The sequence below is a fragment of the Dendrobium catenatum genome, unplaced genomic scaffold, assembly GCF_001605985.2.
Source record: "Dendrobium catenatum unplaced genomic scaffold, ASM160598v2 fragScaff_scaffold_264, whole genome shotgun sequence".
Taxonomy (NCBI): domain Eukaryota; kingdom Viridiplantae; phylum Streptophyta; class Magnoliopsida; order Asparagales; family Orchidaceae; genus Dendrobium; species Dendrobium catenatum.
The window spans coordinates 1,597,475-1,621,326 of record NW_021318726.1 but is presented as its reverse complement, the minus strand read 5'-3'; the positions used below and the strand labels follow the sequence as shown (position 1 = coordinate 1,621,326).

Here is a 23,852-nt window from a genome sequence, read left to right as displayed (position 1 = left end):
GTTTGGCAGGTCTGCAGAGTTGTCATTAATAAGTAAAGCCTTGTTTTTGGGCATTTATCACGAGGGAATGGACATCCCAAGAAGCTAATTTTATCACTAACACATTTGGGAAAGGAGCTAACATCTACATATATAATGGCCTATCATCAGTTTTATTAATGTAAGGGCACATGAGGAGGGAGGGGTGGATATTTGTTACAATAAACAAATGCGACTAAGGCTTCATTTGGGACGGTTTTTTTCATACTTTTTAAAAATAGTTTTTTAATACAAAAGTTTAAATTTTTATATTAAAAAACTGTTTTAAGAAGCAATAAAAAAATCGTCCCAAACAAAATCTAAGTAATGATCTTCAAGCAGAAGTAAGGCCTTGGGGCAACGGCTCATCCCAGGTCTCCGAATGCGGGGAAAGAATTCTACGGCACGCATGGAGAACAGCAGAGTGAAATCCTGAAGGGTTGTCTATGAAAACGAAGTGGCCACCCTGCAAATTTTGCAATGCATTCATCGTTATATTTTGTTTAAAATAGATGCATAAGAGAGACGGGGGAAGACATTGCATCAAGAGTTATTTTGTTCTTGTATTTGTGATATGGTTCTCTGTAAAGAGCTTTGATGCAAACAAAATTTCCGCCAAGGATGGATGGATGAAGGAATAAAAGCATGTGGAAGGTGAGAGATTATTTTGTGTGTAGTCTGAATGTGTTCAGAGGTTACTCTGGACGTGTCACGTCATCCAATGTATTGTGTATTGGGCGACGTGAAGAGTCCGGATTGACCTCCGGACGCGTCCGGACACCGCACATAATAATTTTTCGTGGGAGAGAGAGAAACAGAGGAGACCTGGGGAACTCTGATTATGTCGCATGGAACCTTCATGCTCTCTCGTGCTAGTTGTGCTCCTTTGTAACTCATCCAGTCTTCATATCCGTAAATGAAGGTAGTAGGGACTTTCCAATCCGATGAACTGCACATAAAAACAAATTGTTTAACCAAATGTAAAAGTTTAATAGAAGGTTATGCACTTGGTGCATGAGCAGTTCATATTGACTGTAGCCTGAGCAGCTTGCTCGAGCTTCTCTCTTAAGAAACTACCGTATTTTAGGTGAAGAACTTTATCTTCAATTAAAATACCAAATCTTTTGGTGTGATATCTTTTATCTGGTCTGGAGAGGACATGGAACATGAGGAGATGAGTTGTATCATAATATTCGAGAGATTATTATGTGTGGACACCGGATGGAAAAAACCGTCTGATTTTTCTCTCTGTCTACAGTAAAAATGCCGTTACTATAGCAGCTGCGTTTTGACTGCGCTTTTACGATAGCCAGAGAAAATCGGACGGTTCTCTCTATTCAGTGTCCACACAGAATAAAAAGTCCATAATATACAGATGCTGCAGCTTCAAAGCATGGAAACTGGGTAGTACAACTCATTCACTATGAAGTTTTGCTCAGGAAAAAAAAAAAAAAACAGTGATCATGCAGTGCTTGTATTCTGTATCCAGGCATACCACAAAAAAAACAGTACAATGATTCTCATTCTGCATGACGAATCCACAATATATTATGATGCAAACTATCACGTGGAAAAAGTCCATAATATTACATGTTTGCAATTAGAGCCAATGTATACACTATAGATAATCATAAATATAAGCTATAGATCACTATTTTGGAATATGGAAGATAGTGCATTTATTTTATTTCAAATTTAACTGCAGAGCTCACAATATTAGAAGGAAAGAAAGTTTGAATCACAAAGGTAGCAAACCGAGGCAAAATAAAGGAAAAAAGCTCTAGTGAACAGAACTTGAAGCTCAGAAATAAGCAGCTCTAAAAGATGTAGCTTCAAAAGTAGATAGTACTAAACCATGAAAAAATAAAGGAATAAGGGCTCAGTATGGAGAAATTATAGGATGCAAATGACAGACACATGGAGGGACAAATTTCAAAAAGGATCACTGCTCATGTTTAATTAGCAGAAGAAACCTACAAAAAATTAAATTTAAAAAGGATAAAAAACGTAAAAAATATTTGTATTTTTGGTTAAAACTCAAATATTTGTTGTGTTTTCCTAGTAAACGATTTTTTTCCCTGTTTATGTAATTTTATCGATTCCTGTCATTAAGAACCCAAATAAAAGGGGATGTTCCAAATTTTTTTATTAAATAAAGTTGATATTAAATTTTAAAAATTATTTGACAAAATTTATTTCAAAATAAATGATAACTATTTATTCAAATTTAAAAGAATCAAGTTATAAATAAATTTAATTATATTTAATTTAGAATTATATTTAACTCAAATAATGTTAATATACTTAGTAGTTGTTATGCCATTATAAAAAATGTGATATAAATTAAATAAATAATCACTAAATAAATTAATAGGTCCTTATTATTACACAATCCCAAGCCCAAAGAGTGGAATAAACTCCTAGGAGCAACAAGAAAAATCAAGTCCAGTAGAGCCCGCAACTATCCCAGCACGCACTATATGCACCAAGGAATGGAAAAATTATTCTGGGCGGAAGTCGGATCTCGTCCGAATAACTAAGCATGCGGCTCGGTACCACTCTACCGGGGCTTGGTACTGCTCGTTATTACGGCTCGGTACTGCTGATGTGGCTCATTCTGATTGGTATCCGGATATAGAGCTGTATTCGACGTCCGCACAAAATAATCTCTCCAATAAATGAGCCCAAAGTGGCAAACAACCAAATGAGGGAAAAAAACCACAGAGAGAAGTCCAGCAAAATCAGTTGACAAGAGGTAGCCAAAACCAGTCTCTTTTAACTACATCGGTTGAATGAAACTCTCAAGTCCTGCGATAGGCACCTAGAGAGTTGCCATATGAGATAGAAAAAGAAATTTTCCAAATAGGTGGACCAGGGCTAATGATGCGATAATAAACAGACGCAATAATTCTCAAGCGAGCACAAAAAGCTCCACTCATGTTATAGAAAGGCTGTTATCAACTCATTATAGTATGCTGATTACTGAATGCTTATCGAGCAATTTCTAATTTCAATTTCCCCCATTTTCTTACAAAATTTTGGTTGTAAGGATATTTTTGAATTTTCTTTACTGTTTCTCTTTGTATTTGGTTCATCTTTCCATAAGAATAAGATCTCTACATAATGTGTTTAATTATGTTGGGGCAATTGTCTAAAGACTTTAGTATTTTCAAACTTTTAGGGGGGTATCTAAAGACTAAAAAATAAATGAAGGGGGATAAATTACCTAAAGAATCATATAATTATTTAAAAAAAAAATTTTTTTGAGGGGGTTGGGGGGGGGGGCAATTGAGAAATGCATGACTCTCTTCCAAGAGAAAGGGAATTAAAATGACTATCATGTCAAATTACACTTTGTATATTTCAGCAGGCTTGTCAAAATTTTGAATATAAGCAGCTATGTTAAATGAAGAAAATATAACAAACAATCTAAGACCAACGATAAGGAACACAGACAGAAAACTGATTATAAGAAGTCGGCAGAAAGAAATGAGACAGAAGGAAGATTCATAGAAAAAAAAAACAAAAGAAAACAAAATAATAGCTTCTACATAACAAGTGTATCAGAACATGCAAGTATATATTTCATATCCATGAAATTGAATAAGACTAGGTGGATTTTTCAATATGATAAAAGAGAATTGAGCAATATTAAATAACTAAAATTGTAGAAGAAAGTCAAGGAGACAGACCATTGTAGAAGGGGTTTCCGTGCAAATGCTCCAAAAGAGAATATATACTTCAAACATAATTCTCCACTCGCTTTTGCTACCAAAGTATGGTACACGTAGTCTAAATTTATTTAGAAGAGAAAGTAAGATATCATAGCATTTGGAACAAAGGGGAAAGCACCAAAGATACAGATTATGAAATGTACCTGTCAACAAAGTAGCCTCGCCTTCATTTAAGACGCTACCACTAGAGTAAGCACCAAATCTAGCTGTTGTATATCTACGTACTAGATCAGGGCCCCAAGGGCCTAAGCCCCTGCAACACACAAAAAATAGCTTCATTGCAAAAAAATAAATTGATAGTAACAAACATATAGCCCGCAAGAGCCCTTTTACAAAATTGACGAAGAAGGCTGCAAAAGCAGTCCGGTTAAGCACAATTTGATGTTAGGGCTATCAATGTAGCTTGAAGATCAAAGGTTTTACGAGAAATTGAATCTCCTTTTTTTTTTTTGGATTGAAGTAAGCGAGCAAACTGAAAAGCCAATATAAGCTCGGCTCAAACATGAATAAAACTGAGCTTGATTTGGATAGAGCTAGTTCAAGATTGAATCGAAAGTATATATTTGCATGAACAAATGCATAGACATAAATAATATATATCATCTATGCATGTATTAATCTATGTTGGTATAAGAAACTAATTTAGGAGATAAAAAATTAATGATGATTCGATTGATTTTTAGTTCTAATATAACTCGGATTGAAGTTAATGAACTATACTTGACTCGAATCGAACCAACCTATAATAAAAGTTGGCTCAACTCAAGATCAACTTAAGTAACTACGAGCTGATCTTGAGCTGGGGTTGGATCATCCCCAGATCACTAATTACAACCCTATTTGACACACCTTACTACAAATATCACTAATTACACATAAGTTGCTTATATCATAGATTCAAATTGAAGAATTAGAAAATATAACCATAAAAAAGATAGTTATGACCACTCAAAGCGAAAAGAGAGCAACAAATCCTAAAAAACCCGTGTTTGACTGGAATTACAGTTGGGAAACAAAAACTCCACTTTACTACAAGATTAGGAAAATACAAATATTGAAAATTTTGGAGGTACCTAGCAACGCAGAAAAAGAAGATATAGAACATATTTTATACTAGATATTCAGAAACTAGAATTTAAGAAACTTTAATCCAAAAGTTAAAGAGAAATTGGGACAAACAACAAGAACATCTTTATTTGTGCAGGTAAGCTATCTATCATCTAAGATAATTACCGGATAATTTTCATAGGGGTAAAGTTTGATTCCCAGAGATGATTAACAATAGTGCCTTTCCATGTTGCTCTAAATTTAGTTAACCATTCTGAGCTATGTTCTGTCTCTGATGAAAAGCCAGCTGGTCCTACTAAAATCAAGTGCTGAACATGTTCAGGATGCTGCAAGGAAAACAATTGAAAAGATAAATAAGTAAAAGGCACTCAAGTGACGTATTAGATGAGTTTTCTGATAGCGAGATTTACCTTCAGAGCATACTTCGCAGCAACATATCCTCCAAAAGAATGTCCAAGTAAGATAAATTGATTAAGATTTTTTGCTTTACGCCATTCCTCAAAAGAATCTATAAACCACGCCTCAGTTTCTGCAATGAGAAGTCGGCAATTGTCACATGAAGGAATATCCAGTTTGAAATTTCCGTAAAAATGGGAAAAAAGCAATCCAATTACATGAAATCTTCAAACGAAGAAAAAAAAATGGTGCCGGCAAAAATGTTTAGATAACTATTTTATAGAAATGCAAAACAAGAATTTCTTTCTCCCACCCTCCAGCACCCGGCAATTCCTGCAACCCTGCTCAGTACAACCTCTTAGAAACATGCCACACTGGATCCAACCAATCAGATATTTAAGAAATCATTTCATAAAGCAGCCAATTTCAATTCATAGAATGGAGCTAATATCCATTATTCTCACTATCAGTTAAATTTTTATTGTCTAGCAAGGCAGAAGAAGCCCAAGAGCCCTTGAACTTGAAAGTTAGCCTTGGTCACATTTAGCCAATTCTTCCTATGATATAAGATCTTAAAATCAGAAAGGGAAGGGCAAGCCGAAGTTTAGTAAGTGGTCCAGTATCTAAAGTGAGCTTTAGACCAACCTAAATATCCATCAGGTTAGATCAAACGTACAATAGTATAAGAGAAACATCAATACATAATCTAACATAGCCACTTTCCTAATTTATGATCGTATAGTTAAAATGTTCTACAAAGATTATTGATTTATATTCCGCCGATGCACAAAGCAAAAACAATGCAGAGGACAAGAATTTTGATCAGCTGAAGCATATACATATGTAAAAAAAAAAAAGCCAAACACCACTTCAAAAATAATTAAACTTACCTTTTATGAAGTACAAAATCAAAATGCTGCGTTAATAACCTGACCTAGAACACTTGGGAGAAGGCTAAGATGATGATGAAGACATATTGTGCAGACATGAGCATTCCTTACCAGGAAAGAGAAAAGCATTAAACTATACTCTTGCAGGCTTAGTTCCTACATCCAGTTGTATGCTCATAATTGTAGTCTTTTCTGTGCCTAATTATGTCTGAAATGAATTAATGGTTGTGACATTTTCATCGAGAAGCATAAATATATATTGAATAATATTCTCATCCAATCTCATTCAACAATTAACAATGAATAGTGCAAAATGATTTGAACAAAATAAATTAAATACTTCAAGCAACATTTCAAAATAAGTGTAGATTGTAGAATAAAGACTCATAAAGTCTAATAAGGTGATGAGGCAAATAATGAATGATAGAGATGATATTATTTCATCAACAAGTGGTTTAAACCATTTCCAGCAGGTACTCTGAATGCATTAATTGCAGCAGTACTGAGATAAACGCTTAGACATGTAATGACATGTAAAATTTATTTGAACACTGAAGCTGTCCTTCTGCTTTCGAGGTCAGTCATTAAACTGAATAAGATTTATCAAGCTTCATCAACCGATCATCTCTAATCAGCGTATAACTGCATTTCCTAAATTGGGAGTTTATCCATTCCCTCCCAATAATGTCCGCGCCAAGGGGAGAACAAATCACATTTAATTTAAAAGGAGCGTTGAGACAAACCTTCCGTGCTTTTACAGGCAAAGTCCGGTCTACTTGATCCTCCCCAACTGTAGTGAAAGAAAGTTGTAATGTAAGAAAACAATTTGAATAAATTACTCGCAGCCAGGAATTAAAAAAACAATGGATCCAAAAGACTAATTATAAGAAAAGATCATCTAAGAAAAAAAATGCTAAATTTAATATAGCGATAACTATATTAGGTTATCTAAAATGATTATCACATTACTAACATCTTCATTGATCTTATCCCAACCATTTAGGGTCGGCTTTATCACTTCTGGTTCTTCAATCTTTTTCCTAATAAGTGCTGCATAATGTGTTAAGCTGATTTTGAGCAAATATTTATCATAGGTGTACTCATTTTCCTTTTTAATCCATCATCATCAATTTATCTTACCTATCTTCTAGCGCATTTCATACCCCTTATGTACAAGTTCAAATTGGCAAACTTTATTTTTCACTATTTATCTCTCAATAGATGCTCGCAATCTAGCTATAGTAGTGGCAATACTGCTAGCTTCGTTGCTTTTTCGTCCTAGCTATAGGAGCCTCAGGTTCTTGCATTTCGCAGTTTCCTTTCCCAGGACTGTTTCTATCTTTTCTTTTTCTTTTAACAGGCTGAGTTCAGCTAACGATTTTCTTCCTTTTCCAATATTCTACATTAGTAGGGCACAAGAGAAATTCTTGTCAATAGAATTCCAAAGGGGAATTTACTTTCTTCACTTAAAATTGAGTTTAAAAGTTGCTATTTTTTTGCTGAAATCCAAGTTGAAAACTTGATCTAATCCTTGGAAGATTCTAAGAAATAACTTATTTTAGGTTATTTCTGAGGTTATAAGTAGAGCCCTTAAGATATGCAAAAATAATAGAAGTATTACATAGATGTGAATCCTTCCAGCACCTCGCAAATCTTGATGATAAAGTCCCGGGGATGACTCTTATAGTACCGACGTCAGGCCCAAATATTCCATTTGGCGACTTTTATCTTTTATTCTTGTTTCTAAATTATTTAGTGATTGTTGTATGTGAGTCATTGAGTTTTAGTCAAATTTGATACATGCTAGTTTCACTATCATGGTGTGAATCTTAATCACTTTAGAATTTTAAAATGGTTCTCCATTGTCTAATTAGATTTCAAATATTTTATTGTTAATATATCATTTGAAATGAATAAGCATGTTTTCTAATTTTGCATCAAAAGTGGCCAATCCTTGCTTAAATTAAAAGTTGGGAAACTACAAACTATGATTTTATGTGTTTGTTTGTTCACCTCATCCTAGGTTTGCATTACTAATCCTATATCCTAAGAAGTCCTATGCCAAATTGGTACTCAAGATGGTGGTTGCATCATCATATCAACAAAAATTAGGGCACAATAATTAGATTTATTATGTCATAATTGACGATATTCCCCACCTTTTTATTTTCCCATTATATCGATCCAGTATACATATATGAAGAATCCCTAATCAATTGATAATACATATAATTTTTCAGTCTAACATGGTATCAAAGTATGGTCAATTCTAACCCTAGTTACCCATTCCATCATTTTATCATTTCTAACATAGGATGAGAATCCAATATTCACTCATTAATCATCATGCATGCACTCATTCGCTCGCATATCCTACACACTATCACCACGATCGTGTCTTTGTCAGAGACCTAGCGCCCACTCCTAGGACTTCACCCATACTCACTCATCCAGCGCCCACTCGCCCAACCTCAACCCCTGCTCAAGCGACCTTAACAACCACTCCTCATACTTATTTTATATCAGTACGCACCTAATGCCTTATCTGCATGCACCCACTAGCCACATACTATCAACTAACCTAGCATCGGCTCATATATGATGCACCCCTAGGCACCTATAACCACTGCATGTACTTGATGCTTTTTTTTTTTTTTGCATGTACTTGATGCCTCTATTGGCACTTGCCCCCAACTTAAGATATGATCATTCGTATTGTGGGTACCAAAGGGGACTCTCGTCGAACCGACAACATGAGACTAAATGGATGCTAGGTTATGCCGCAAATACCCTATCCCTCAAGTGGAATCCGTGAAGAGGGTAACCATACCACCTCAAAAGGTAGAGCGAGTCTCAACACAAACTCAAAGGGTAGTGATTTGTGCGACAGAGCCATATTCCTCTGCATAGTGAGGCACATCGAATATAGTTTATTTAGATTCCGAGGTTCTGACTTCCCATGAACATAAATTAGTAGGATTAATTATATCTTGAGCATATTACTAGAAGTATACTCTTGATTTTTTTAATGGAATACTCTTGATTATGAGTAAATATTCACGTCTTTAGGGTTTATTATATAAGGGTGTGTATGTGTGCGACCCAATGAAAGTAACAGTAGTAGCGAAGCAGGTAATCCAGAAAAGTAAAAAAATCTAAGGAATAAAATGATTACTATATTATTGCATAAGAATGATATGTGATTTACAATGCATTTACCTTATCTAATCATTATAAGATAATGATTAATACAATATAAATTCTAGGGCTTAGATCTACAAAAAGAATAGACACAAAATTGGCAAGTAGCTAACATGATTCAAGCCTAGCATAGCTAACAATTTGGACCGAGGGACTTGTTGGTAAGGAGACTACGGGGTCCACATAATACAGTGTGGCCAACCCAATCACTATAAGCTATATGGCTGAAGGTGGGCCTAGAGAGTTGTCAATTTAAGAGCCGATGGGTGGACAAGAAGGATCAAATTGACAAACCAAATCCAGGAGCTCTAATGTCAGCCCTATAGAAGGTACATGATGGATTAATCGATTTAATTGGGAGGAAATTAGGAAGTTTCAAAATAAAGAGGGAACTGTTTAGAAAGGTTCTTAATTAAGGGGGATTAATTAGGATTTATTTTCTAATTGAAGAGCATATTTGGGGACTGATTTAGAGGAGAATAATTAGAAAATATTTTTTAATTGAAGAGGCTGATTTGGAGGGGATTAATTATGAGATGTTTCCTAATTAAGGGCAGATTTGGGGGATGATTAATTAGGAGATGTTTACTAATTGGAGAGGGCAGATTTGGGAGCCGATTTGAGAGGGAATTGGGGGAGGCTATTTTGGAATTTGTTATTTATTGTTTGTTATAAATAGTAAGGTTTATGTTGTGTTTTGTATTTTGTGAGTGATTGTTGTCCACAGTTTTTGTGAAAGATTCTAGCGGCATCTATGATTTGGGAGAGAAGACCCTTCTCTCAAAAGAGGACCATTGTACCTTGTTTTTGTATATTTCTGGGTATATCAATAAAAAAATTAGTTGTTTGCTAAATTTGTCCTTGTTCCTTGGTTGTTTTTGATACTAAGGCGTATTAAATTAGTATTAGAGCACTTTTTTGGGAACTATGGAGGCAAAGAAGGTGGATGTATTGGAAGGCAAAGTGGACCAACTCAAATCCCGATTGGTGGAAAAGTTCTTAACCATCGAAGGAAGGCTTTCATACTTGGAAGAAAGACTTTCTAACCTAGAGGACATGATGAAAAAAAAAATATTGGAGTTTCACACTCAAATGATAATATCGGAGGCAAGGGTGACCGGACAAGAAAGTGGGAGAAATCCTAATAAAGGGATGATGAGGGAGGATGGGGAGATGGGAATGTTGGGGGAAGAAGATGAGATGTCACCTTTGAAGCCACTTCCAAAGAGGGGAAAGAGTGAATGGAGTGGGATTTTTAGTGGAGTTGCATAGTTTGGAAGGAAAAGAAAATAGGGAGAAGATATAAGCACCAGAAATGGTTCAACTACTCCTACAACAATATCGAGAGGTGTTCCTACCAGTTTAAGGGTTGCCTCCTCCTCCTGAACATGAGCATGCTATCATTTTAAAGGAAGGAGTCTCACATAATAGTGTTCATCCGTACCGTTCTCTCCAACTCCAGAAGGATGAGATCAAGAGATTGATTAGGGAGATGCTGGAGACACGGATCATTCGATGCAGTGACAGTCCATATTTCAATCTAGTGCTTTAGCAACAGTTTCTTTCGTTCCACCTTGATAGCAATGTGACACTTTGGGAGATGAGTATTGATGGACATTTCGATTTGATTGGGAGGGAATTAGGAAGTTTCCTAATCAAGATGAAGCTATTTATGAAGGTTCTTAATCAAAGGGGAATTATTAGGAAAATTTCAATTAAAATGAGGCAATTATTTAGGACAACAATAACAACAACAACATCAAGCCTTTATCCCACTACGTGGGGTCGGCGCAATTATTTAGGACAAGATATTTAATTTGAATTCTGATTTGGAGGGGACTAATTAAGAGATGTTTCATAATTAAAAAGGGCATATTTGGGGGCTGATTTGGAGGGGATTAATTAGGATATGTTTCCTAATTAAAGATGTCATATTTGGGGGGCTGATTTGGGAGAGAATTGAGGGAGGGTTGTTTTGAAATTTGTTGTTTATTGTTTGCTATAAGTAGTAGGGTTTATGTTATGTTTTATATACAGAATTTTGTGAGTATTTGTTGTCTACTATTTTTGTGAGGAATCCTAACAGCGTCGAGGGTTTGGGCAAGATGGTCCTCCTCTCGAAAGAGGACCATTGTATCTTGTTTGTTCGTATTTCTTTTCTTATAAGTAAAAAATATGTTGTTTGCTGACTTTGTATTGGTTCGTTAGTTATTTTTGATAACCAATCGTTGGTTATTTTTTATAACCAAAGCATACAAAAAAACAAGTAGAGGAGTGTGTAGAGGGGTGATTTTGACCATACAAGGAGTCCAGGTGAGGGAGAACTCTCTCCCATTGGAGTTAGGGAACACTAATGTCATCCTAGGAATGAAATAGCTGTAGAAGTTAGAAAAGACCAAGATTGATTGGAAGACGCTAACGATGGAGTTCAAGGTTAAATGAAGTAAAGTAGTTATTAGAGGGGATCCTAACCCATCCAAAATTATAGTTTCACTCAAAACCATGATCAAGGGGATAAAAGGAGCAAGCTTGGGCTATTTAGTGGAGCTGCAAAACCTGGAGGAGGTCCAAGACTCGGCATTGGCCAGGTGGCCCGCCTTTAGATACAAGGTGTTCCTCAATCATTTTTCATTCTTCCACCTTGAGGACAAGGTGCTTTTTTTGTTGTGAAGGAGGGGGAGGGGGGGAGTATTGATACGGTGGAAGTGGGAGACACAAGAGAGGGGGCTCATTTAGAGGGAATTAATTAAGAAATATTTTTTATTTAAATAGAGCATATTTTTGGGTTGATTTGAAGGGGATTAATTAGGAAATATTTTCTAATTGAAGAGGACATATTTGGGGGTTGACTTGGAGTGAATAAATTAGGAAATATTTCATAATTGAAGAAGGCAGATTTGGGGGCAGATTTAAGGGTTGATATGGGAGGGAATTGGGGGAGGGCTGTTTGGATATTTGTGGTTTATTACTTGTTTTAAGTAATTTTTCTAGGGTTAGGGGTATGTGTTGTTTGTTGAATTTAGATTATTCTTAAGGTGTTTGAGCTCTAGCCGGCGGCTAGAGATTTTGGAGAGTCGAATCTTCTTCTCAAATTGAAGATCCACTCGTATCTTGTCTTTCTTTCATAAAACTTTCAATAAAAAAGTGCTCGTGTGTTTTATTTTTGTTTTTCTTGTCGTTGATTTTAAGAAATTATTGAAATTAGATTTCAGCCAAGGCTTTTCCTAAATTTCTGCCAGCACTTCCTAGCGAATTAGTATCAGATCGGTGTTTGAGACCGAAATTTTTGTCCAACTCATGGAATCTGCATTGTTTTTCCTTCCCGTTTGCTAAAATTTTCTACCTAAAGACCATAGACGTTGTTTGTTGCTGATTTTGTTGTTGTTCGAGCGGATTGGAACCTAAAACTGGGGATGGCAGCAAAAAAGGTGGATGTGTTGGAAGGCGAGATGGGGCAATTTAAATTCGATGTGGGGGGACCAGGGGAGATCTCAACCATAGAAGAGAGGATTTTGTCAATAGAAACCAATTTGGAGGAGTGGAGTGGAGGATATGTAAGGAAGATTTTGGAGATGCAAACAAAAACTTCATCGATGAATCAAAGTACTAACCCTCATCTAGAATCGATCGGGATTCTCTTAACCACAACTAAGGGAAAATGGATCGAAAGGGAGGTGTTTGACGAGGAAAGCTTCTTCCACCAAGAACCGCCTCTTAGGGCTCCGATGAGAGGTGGAACAAGGTCTTCTAAAAGAGGGGCAGCAGGAAGGAAATTTCGTGGGGGAGTTAGTGGGGTGGACAACCACTATGGGGGTCGGATGGAAGAAAGGTGGGATTTCCACCCGTAATATACAGGGGAAAAAATAATGGGAGAGGGAACTGGGGTGGAGATGCTAGGGTGAGAAAGCTAAAGAAGCCGATCTTTGAAGGAGAAGATGCTCAAGGATGGGTGTATTGGTTGGAGAGATATTTTGTTATCAATAGGCTCACAAAAAGAGAAAAGCTCATGGTGGTGGGGCTATGTTTGAAGGGCAAAGCCCTAGCTTAGTTTCAGTGGAGGGAGGCGATGTATCCTCTTCATTTATATGGAGAATTTAAAGATGAGTTGTTGGAAAGAACTTTTTCGAGCAATTAGGAAAGGAGACCATCACGAGCAGTTTTATGCCTTGTCTCAAGCAGGCACAGTCATGGAGTACCAAGAGAAATTTGAGTTGTTATCAGGCAAACTAAGGGGGATTTATGAAGAAGGTTTTGTGGAAAATTTCGTGAAGTGCCTCAAGGAGAATATATGAGTAGAACACAAAGTATGGAGGTCTAACGGACTGAAGGAGACAATGGAACATGCACAAATGATGGAGGAGAAACATTAGAGGGAAAAGGCCCGCAGGAGCAACATTGTGAGAGGTGCTCATAGGAATTCCTCCACAACCCTAGCACCGAGGACCCAGACGATCTCTTTTCATAGAAAAGCACCCAAGAAGAAGAGCATTGGAGTACGTCTGGATAGTAATTTCAAGCGCCTCATAGAAGCAAAGATATATGAAAGGAGGACAAAGGGGTTATGTTGTAGGTGCGATGAGAAATTTCTTCCAAGACATAGGTGTAAAAGTCATATCTTGCAGGTTCTATTGGTGTGTGATGAGGAAGAGGTGGACGAGGCAGAGGAGGAAGAAGAAGAGGAGCCTGTACACAGGGAGGTGGCGGAAGTTTCATTGAACTTTGTAGTGGGATTCACTCTGAAACACACTATGAAGGTGAGGGACAAATAAAAGGAGAGGCGGTGGCGATCCTAGTGGACAATGAGGCTACCCACAATTACATATTAAATTAAGTGGTGGACAAATTGGGGCTAGAGCTGAAAGAAACAGGATGTTTCAGAGTGATGATGGGCACAAGAAATGTAGACAAGAGTGGAGAGATATTTCAAGGTTTGATGGTGGAGCTGTCGGGGATTCACATCAAAGAGGATTTTCTTCCCTAGCTATGGAGATCTAGGCGGAGGGGAGAAAAGTGGTAATATGGGAGATCTAGCTTATTCAAAGCCATGGTTTCTTCGAAAACCCTGGTTCGTGCCTTACACGGGGAAGGAGAGGGATGCTTGGTGGAGCTCCAAAGTTTGGAACGAAAAAAAGATGGGGAGAAGATATCAGATTAACCACTCCTACAACAATATCGAGAGGTGTTCCAGCCAGTTCAGAGTTAGCCTCCTCCACGGGAACACGAGCATGCTACATTTTGAAGGAAGGAATTTTACATATCAGTGTTTGTCCGTACCGTTCTTCCCAACTCCAAAAGAATGAACTCGAGAGATTAATGGGGAGATGTTGGAGGCAGAGATTATTCAACCCATTGACAGTCCATTTTTCAGTCCAATGCAATGCTTTAGCAGCAATTTCCTTCGTACCACCTTGTGGATAGTCGCTTTGGGAGGGGACTATTGTTGGACCTGCCAATTTGATTGAGAGGAAATTAGAAAGTTTCCTAATCAAGAGGTAGCTGTTTAGGAAAGTTCTTAATCAAAGGGGATTAATTAGAAGATGTTTCCTAATTGAAGAGAGTATATTTATGGGCTGATTTAGAGGGTATTAATTATAAAATATTTTTTAATTGAAGAGAACATATTTGGGGGCTGATTTGAGAGGTAATTAGGGGAGGGTTATTTTGAAAAATTTTTTTGGGTTGTTGGTGCTGCCTTTTGTAAATCCTTGTGACTAGAACTTGAATGATTCATGACTGTTATGTGAGATTGTATCTTTGTAATTGAGGAATTGTAATTTGTAACATGTAAATTAATTGAAGATTTGCAATTGAAAAAAAATATCCCTTGGTTTTTACATTTCAGATTTTCAGCCATTTAAAAGTTAAAATTATTAAAACAATAAAACCTGTTTAAATTTTTTAAAGTGCAGAAACGGGTTAAACGGGTCGGGTCGGGTTGACTCGGACCCGAGGCGGGTCGGGTCCAGGTCAGCAAAAATGATCCGTTTCAAGAAACGGGTCGGGTTCGGGTTGACCCGAATTGGGTCTGGTCAATTTCGGGTTGGACCCGAACCCGACCCGAAACCCATTTTTGACAGCCCTGATTGATGTCCACAGTTTTTGTGAGAGATTCTAGCGGCATCTAGGATTTGAGAGAGAATGTCCTCCTCTCGAAAGATGAAAGATGACCATTTTATCTTGTTTTTGCATATTTCTGATTTTATCAATAAAAAAAATATGTTGTTTGTTGAATTTGTCCCTGTTCGTTGGTTGTTTTTGATGTCAAGGTGTATTAGTACAAAATAGCATCAAGTTGGGGTTAGCGAGTCGAGCTGGCATGAGTGAGTGTTGGTGAGAAAACGCAAACTAATCATTGAGTGGTTGTGTCGACAGGACGTTGATAAAAGACATCAGGTCCTCATAGAACATGGTCATATCATCTTACAGGGATGTTAGATTCGTCTTGTGGAGGGAGATGACTTTAAAGAAGCTAACAACTATTAGGGGTTGTTGGTTATGGAAGTGTCGTTGATGGCTTTACAAGTGGTGAGTTGAATGGGGGAGACTAAATTTTTCCCTAGGGATTTTTCTATGAACTAGAAGGGTATGGGAATCCAGCACCAAGGGTTAGAATATTCTACTCACGGCAAAGACTTGTACTGGGGTAAGGATATGTTGGCCCTTCTATGGCTTATCAATGAGACAAATCTAAGAGAAAGGTTGCCGAGTTTAGAGCCTGGTGAAAACCAAGGGATAGGATTAACAACAAAAAAGAAAAAAAAATGCAAAGAGATGTGTTTGGGTCATGAGGTTAGCAACTACTAATCGCCATCCCCATCCCTCCCGATGGCCACGTTGTAGTAAGCTAAGGATGACACGCTGAGAGGGGCTGCCTCGACAAGTGTACATATGATGAAATTGTCCACAATCTACAATACTCCCATCATATTGTTAGAACGAGTTGAGCAGGCCCTAGAGAACTCTTTTATCTCCATATGCCCATAACCTTTGGAAAACATAAACAACAGTGTATTGATTCCACTAGGCCACCTCATACATCCTTTGAACATCTTCTACTGGCTTCCAATATTTTATAATGTCCTTTAATCCATTTCTATTCCCATGACATACCAAGAAGGATAACAATATATCCCATTGAAATAAGCTATGGATACTAAAATGGCTACTTTGCTTAGTAAGAATACATAGGATCTAGTTAACCCTCCTAACATTAAACCAATCCTATATCAATAGATTTAAATCATTAAATTTCATCGTGATAGCTTGTTGATGGATACAAGGTTCATTTGGTTGACAAAGGTTTTACTCAAGTCTCTGAGATTGACTGATTTCATACATTCTCCCCAATTGCTAATGCTATAAAATTCTCATATATGTAACATGTTTTGTAAGAGACAGCTTTGTCATATAAAAGAGTTAGAAATAAATAGTGGTGGCTAGCTCAAATGCTGAGGCGAAATGTAGCTTTATGGCAATTGACTTCTAAGATGATGCGGGTTAAGACTCTCCTAGAGAAATTTAGTTTTCCAATTGCACCCACGGGATTAAACTATTACAATAGGATGTTATCTAGATTATTGGTAATCTTGTATTATACGGAAGAGCAAAACAAATTAAGTTTGGTTGTCACTTTATTTAGGATGTGGTGGTATCAAAAACGATTATTAATCCTTACATTTCCAGCATTAAAAAAAAATTGTCATACTTTTTAGAAAGGTATTAGGTCCACTTCAATATTTCAAACTATGTAAGAAGTTGGAGTTAATTGATAAATATGCCCCAGTTTGAGGGAAAGTGTTATCATTGAAAACTTCCATATTTAAAAAAATTACAATAGGAAAGTATTAGATTACTCATTACCAAATAAGTTTTTATTACTAATTTATGATCACATAATTGAAGATATTCACCTCCTTAATATTATTTTTTTTGTTTGTCTTGTGCACATATATATAGTTTCCCTCTTGTCAATTAATAATACTAAAGGCTTCCCAACTCAAACAAGTGTCATTCACATCGAGACCAAGGTTTTTGTACATAAATTCTCATTTTGCCAAAGTAGTTGTGATGTGATGCAATGGTGGAGTTACAAAAGAGTTAAAAAGAGAATTAAATTTTTAGCTCAACGAATTATCTAATCATGCATCAAAGTTTAGTTGATTATAAGTAATTCGCGATGTTCAACTTGCTAGGCAAAGAAACTACAACAAGAGAACTAAACCATTTAAGCAAACGCAAAGGAAAACATAAAGCAAAGGCTAGTAAATAAAAATCCCACAATTAATACAAAGTTGTTCACACCTTGAGACCTTTAACTCTCTCTTTTGAGGAAGAGAGGGGGGAGAGAGAGAGAGAGAGAGAGAGAGAGAGAGAGAGGGAGGGAGGGAGGGAAAGAGAGAGGGAGAGAGGGGTAAGGGGTTAGACAATAATATTCAATTGAAACCTTTTCTTATACTACTGGTACATCCTGTAAGATGAAAATTTTGTCTATTTTTCTATTACAAGCTCCGTAAGTAGGGTCATACATTTGACATCAATATACTTAAATATTTTCCTTAAATAATCACATTTGACAGAAGTACAAGCGTTCTATGAAGCTTCAAGTTAATCACTTTAACATTAGGAATAATCTAACACATCATAGAGAGAAGTTCAAATAGGTTGGGGTTGGCAGGAGGAGATTGGGAAAGAGAGGAATCATGTTACTAACCCAAGTTGATCAATAGCAATCACCCGAAAACGACTAGCCAAGGCATCAAAGTTCCGAAAGAAGAAACCTTGAGAAGCACCATAACCATGTACCATGACAAGAGTAGGAGAGTTGTCTTTGCTATCAAATGTTACCGTATTGATGAATCTGGACTCATCACTACAGGATCTGAACCACCTAACTTTGGAACCAGGCGGCCCAGAACCAATATTGACCTGCTCTTGTACATATGGAGTCCTGCAACATACAAGAAATTTCAAAACATCAACGTCTTAATCCATAAATCATTTTTAAGGATAAAACATTTTGAAAATATAGCCTTGCATATGAGTAAAAAACAACAAAGTTACCTGGAGATATTGCTAGCAATGTTATAATCTTTTCTTAAAATCTTTTAGCCAACACAAACAAAGATTCACACGGATAACATAAGACATATGCTAAACACTATGTTTAACTATACACTTTCAATTAATGGTCATTGTAATTTAAGTGCAAAAAGAAAATGTTACCCAAAAGAATAAATGTGATTAGAAAAAATTTGAAATATATATCACAAATAAAAGGAAACTCGAAATTCTATAAAGAGGGTATTAAATGAAGAGCTACAACTCTTAACAACCACTCTAGTAGGATAGATCTATACTACTAATTAAAAAGTGGTATGTAATTCCACCAAATTTATGATCCTAAGTTTTCAATTTTAGAAAATAATCCCAAACATTCTTATGTTTAAGCATATATGAATTATTAGAATAGTATACAATTATAAGAGTTAGAATTCAAAACATAATATTATTTTTAAAAATATATTATAAGTAGATCATGAAAAGTATGAAATAGAATAAATAATCATGAGAAAACTAAGAGTTAATCTCAATTTTGAATAAGGATACTTGAATAATTTTATCATAACTCATCATTTATTGTTGAATTGTGATGTAGACAAAGGGGGGTCAACACTAGTCCAAAATAAATCAAATTTTGGCTTCCCTTGAGTCTACTAGCTCAATCCAATTGAGCTAGAATTTTAGCTCATTTATGAGCTAGGCTTTATTTGGTTTTAAAATTGAAATGTAAGAGTTTGTTCTTCCCTATTTTGTTCGTCCATTTCCTCGTCTTTAGTCAATTTCGTCCGTAGAAGTCCGTCGTGTCCTTTGTGGGCGAAGGGTATAGGCTCCCTATATCTTTTGCCCGCATCAAATTGTATCTAAGAATCTTCATGGAGCATACATATACCCATGAGATTGTTTTGTAATGATTACAAAAAAACTATTTAAGCATAACTTGGATAGAATAAATATGGCGAGGAATAAAAGGAAATGATATTCTGAAGGCAAAATGACTAGAAATTGTATGAAACGATTAGAAAATAAAGCTAATACACCTTTTGGTGCTTAATATAAGTGAACGAAGAAGGATTCTAATCTGATTTGAAATAGTAAAAATACAATTAAAGATGATGATGATGAATGAACGGATAAAAATGGAACCCTAAAAGCTATTTCAAAATATCAAGCATTTCCAAAATTAGAGATTTTTCTAACCTATAAAATTGTGTTTCTTGTTGGCAAAAGCTCTATACAAATGTTTGAAGTTGTCAAAAGCTAACAATAGTACTTGAATGATAACTTAATCTTTAGCATGCTACCCATCAATGAGTGGATTTACAAGTCCTTAAGGCTCTATGACATCCGTGACACTAAAAATCATCTTCATTAACATCATAATGATGATTAATCAACAATTAAGGTCTCTTCTATACACATTTTTTATCATTAATTCTTATTAAGGGTTGTACATATTAATAAGTTTGACTAAAAAATAATCCTTTCACAACTACTAGTCATTTTAACATGGATCAATGTTGTTTTCATTACTAGCACTTTCCCATGAATTTTATCAACTCCCTAATTAGCACCTATGCTTCTCAATTGTATATGGCCAATTACCAATTTATAGTTTAACTTATTCTTCAATAGATATGACAGCTACACTCTCTAATATGGATTTCAAAGTATAACATTCCCACATTTACAAGATATTCACCTTGATATTCTCATTTGCCACGCAAAATTTGGTAAATGTTGATGCCATAACCTAATAAATATCATGATGTTTACGATTATAGGCATGGTGTTTCTCTATATGAGCATGTAAAGAAATGACATGGCATTTGTATGTGCTATCTCATGCCATTTAACGTTGGTCGTTGGCTTGTTGTGCAACAAATTAGCAATTACACTAGGCATTGCCATCTTAATATCTATGATTAATCTTTTTCATACCCATCAAGCAAGAAATATGGTAGAAAAACATACAAGAAAGAACACCTAATGTTTAAGAAAAGCGGTGGATTATCTCCTTTAACTCTTTTTGAATGGAGGAAAAAGACATTATTTGCTTCAAATAAATTCTCGTACATTTTCACGGTAGTTATTTAGCAACTATATGCTAATATAAGCTATTATTAAAAAGGGCTTCACATTTTATCAAACATTAATCATCTTATTTGCGAAGTGAATCAAGTCAAATTGTAGATCAATACCAAGTTTACGGAGCCAATGAACAATAAATCCAATAAAACCAAGTCAAAAATCAACTAGAATCGCTGAAGCACCAACTTGCCTAAAAAGAGTTAAAATCTTAAGATTTTGGCTCACAATGTTCAACTTTTGAAATAAGATGATTAGATCTTAAAGAGCATATCCAACCAATCGTATTCAACAAATAGCCAACTTCTAGAACTTTCTCGTGATGCCCAATTGATGAAGTCACTTTGGTCATAACCTTTAAGATAGTACTCGTCCAAGGTACTTGCGAGATGTCATGGCTACTCATATTGAGATGTGAAGATGTATTTCTGTATCTAACATCCACAAATATATTATCTAATACTGTTTAAATAACCTCTACAATTGTAATCTACCACCTCTGCCTAACCCTAAAAACACATTACCTACCATCATTTATCTAACCTCTATAGATTTGTAGCATTTCACTTCCAAGCAATATATAAGGAGATAACTATATGATGTTTAAGTGCATCCTCCAGCAATAAGAAAATAGAAAGAAGAGAGAGTGAGAGGATGCCAACCAAGAGGAGGGATTAAGGTGCTTGTTGAAAGATGGTTCTCTACTTCAAGCAAAAGAATATGCTACTAATTTTGGCTCTATTAAAAGGATAAGCTTTCATCCATAATAAGGAAAATTTCTTTTTTTACTCCTATAAGAGAGAAGAGGAGATAATAGCAGCAATAACAAAAACATCAGCTTCTCCATATTCAATCCTAGTCATTATAATTGGTGCTTGCAGTCTCTCTGTCATTAACATAGAAAAAAATGATATCTCAATCCATATCTTAAATTTTTTATAAAGAGAAATCTTTGATGTACCCTTCCTTTTCAAAGCTTAAGGGAATATTTGATTTTTGTGTAGTCATGGACATGAGTGGATCTCACTAAACCAAGTAAACTTGTGTTTTGTGTTTTTGATTTTTTTGTATGCTTGATTCTTTCATTTATATTTGTTGTTTGCTTAAAGTTTTTATCTTATCTTAACAATTAGTATCAAAGCTTTAATCTTAAAGGCTTTTAGACCTGGTCATGGACGATAAAAGTATCAAAACATCATGTTCTGGAAGATGCAAATAGAGGACTATTTGTACCAAAAAAAAAACTCCAACCACTTAAGAAAGTAAAGCTACAGCCTATCGATAAGAGTGATAGTTGATAAACAAACAAACTATAGGGGACACTTGTCAATCCCTTAGCATGAACGTTATTTTCAACATCCTTAGCAAGGCAACTACAACAGGCATTATGAAGGTGCTCACTGGTGTGTATAAATATATAACAAAAAAAATCGATCTTAGGATGTTATAATAAGTTTTGGTCACCGATTACATCAATGAGTTCAACTCAACTATAAGATAGTTAAACTCCATAAATATTGAATTCGGTGATGAGATCTATGCCTTAAGCTTGTTTTCATCACTGTTTGCGAGCTAGGATAACATTGTAATAGTCATCAAAAGATCCACAGATTGTCTACCATGAGGCTCAATGACGCTAGAGGTCTAATCCATAGCAATAATATTAAACAACAAATCATTTTACATTCTAAATGGTGGTGAAATGAGCAAGTTTCAAAACAAGGGAACCAACAAAGGAAGAGGCATATCAAAATCTCATGTAAAGAGCCGACAATAAAATAATAACAAAAGCATGTCACAAGATCACCCTACAGATTTTGGTATTGTAAGAAGCCTGACCCCATAACGAAAAAATGCAGAAAGAATAAGTTGAATAAGGTCAAAAGGCAAAGAAAGAAATAATGAATGTCGGTAATTTGAAATATATCTAAATATCATTTGATAGTTATTTTAGATATGCCTAAATATATATAAATCTTAATAATATTTACTTTTATGTAATTTAGTATTGAAATATTTGTCTGTGTCATGATAATTTAAGAAGACGTCAAACAAATAAAAATACTTTAAATAAATTTATTACTTAAGAAATAAAATTTAATACTGCAGCTTGCAAATCTTACATATTCAAAAGGCAAAATGAACCACCTATGCGCACTTAGTGCATGTAAATTCTAACTAGTAGATATAAAAATCTCTTCATTACACCAAAATCACTTAGCTCACCATGTATATATGAAAAGAGAACAATCTATCTTCATGCCACACATTCTTCCGTAATTTACATGCTTGCATGCCTGGTGTTAAAGAGGGTTAACGATGGAGGTGTTAGAAGAATGGCACTAACACAGTAACACACATTTCGTAAAAAGACAAAAGTTTGGTTTGACTATGGATACTAGCTTCTTCAAGTTTAAGATGCCACATATACACGGTAAATTGCGTTCTTTTTTTTTTATATATACAGTGGGAATGAGAACCACAATCTACTCAAGGTAGAATCCTAGAACGAGGAAAACCAAAAAAAAAAAAAAAACTTGAACTAAACTTGCCTGATAATATTCCTTCAGGAATTTGAAAACTTATAGTCTAGAACTAGTCCAACCCTTCAGTTTTGTGAACAAATGTCCTGGTCTAAAATTAAGATGATTTAAGAAGTCGCCGTTTGCTGATAAACTCTACAGCTTCAGAAAAAAAATTGATTTAAACCCAATAATCCCTATTCTAAACTTTTTTCATATCCTGCCTTCAGTTAATTCACCCCACTCATCTCTAACTCCGAAAAAATTCGAAGGTGTAACAATTTAACAAGGACCACAGGTATCTCCAATCGAATCGTCGCCTCTAATTCAATCGGCATACGGATCCCTTATACCTAGAAATAAAACACCCACGCTTGGCCATTGCTTAAACCAACAATCAATCTAGGCCAGAAACATGGAATTAAGCAATAATTCTAGATGAATTTTAAAGAACAGAGAAGAAGAAGAATAGTAGTCAAACAACCCACAGACGAATAAAAATTGAACTCATTGGCTTACTTGACAAGCGAGAGGAGGCGCTTCTCCGCAGCGATGATGTGATCGGTGGAGGTGGGAACCCACCGTAGGGCACGCGGCCATGCCCACTTCGACGAACTCGTCACCACTGCCTCCGATGCTGCCGCTCGGCTAACCTCCTCCGCCATCTTCGTAGCAACAGCTCTGTGCATCACATGGCGAACCGCGTCTTCCTTGTAAGAGGGGTTGAGCTTTTAATAAGCAACCAGTCTCACGAAGATTGGGAGGAGGAGAAGCGAGAGGCCATCTAAGAAAAAAATACCGCGTCACGAATGACGAATGCGCCCACGTCTGTCTAGCGGAGAAAGTTCCTTGAAGAAAGCAGATCTGCGGGGGGAATT

At 35.8% G+C, this 23,852-nt stretch overlaps 1 protein-coding gene across 1 annotated transcript; it reads right to left on the bottom strand.

Annotated features, from left to right (window-relative positions):
* LOC110099107 (probable 1-acylglycerol-3-phosphate O-acyltransferase) lies at positions 1-23,852 on the bottom strand. Its single transcript, XM_020826153.2, has 9 exons — positions 23,494-23,852; positions 18,018-18,254; positions 6,850-6,896; positions 5,231-5,349; positions 4,986-5,146; positions 3,896-4,005; positions 3,711-3,810; positions 844-967; positions 1-484 (listed from the first exon to the last, which is right to left on the bottom strand). The coding sequence occupies exons 1-9, from the start codon at positions 23,661-23,663 to the stop codon at positions 353-355; spliced, it is 1,200 nt and encodes a 399-aa protein (XP_020681812.1). The 5' UTR covers positions 23,664-23,852; the 3' UTR covers positions 1-352.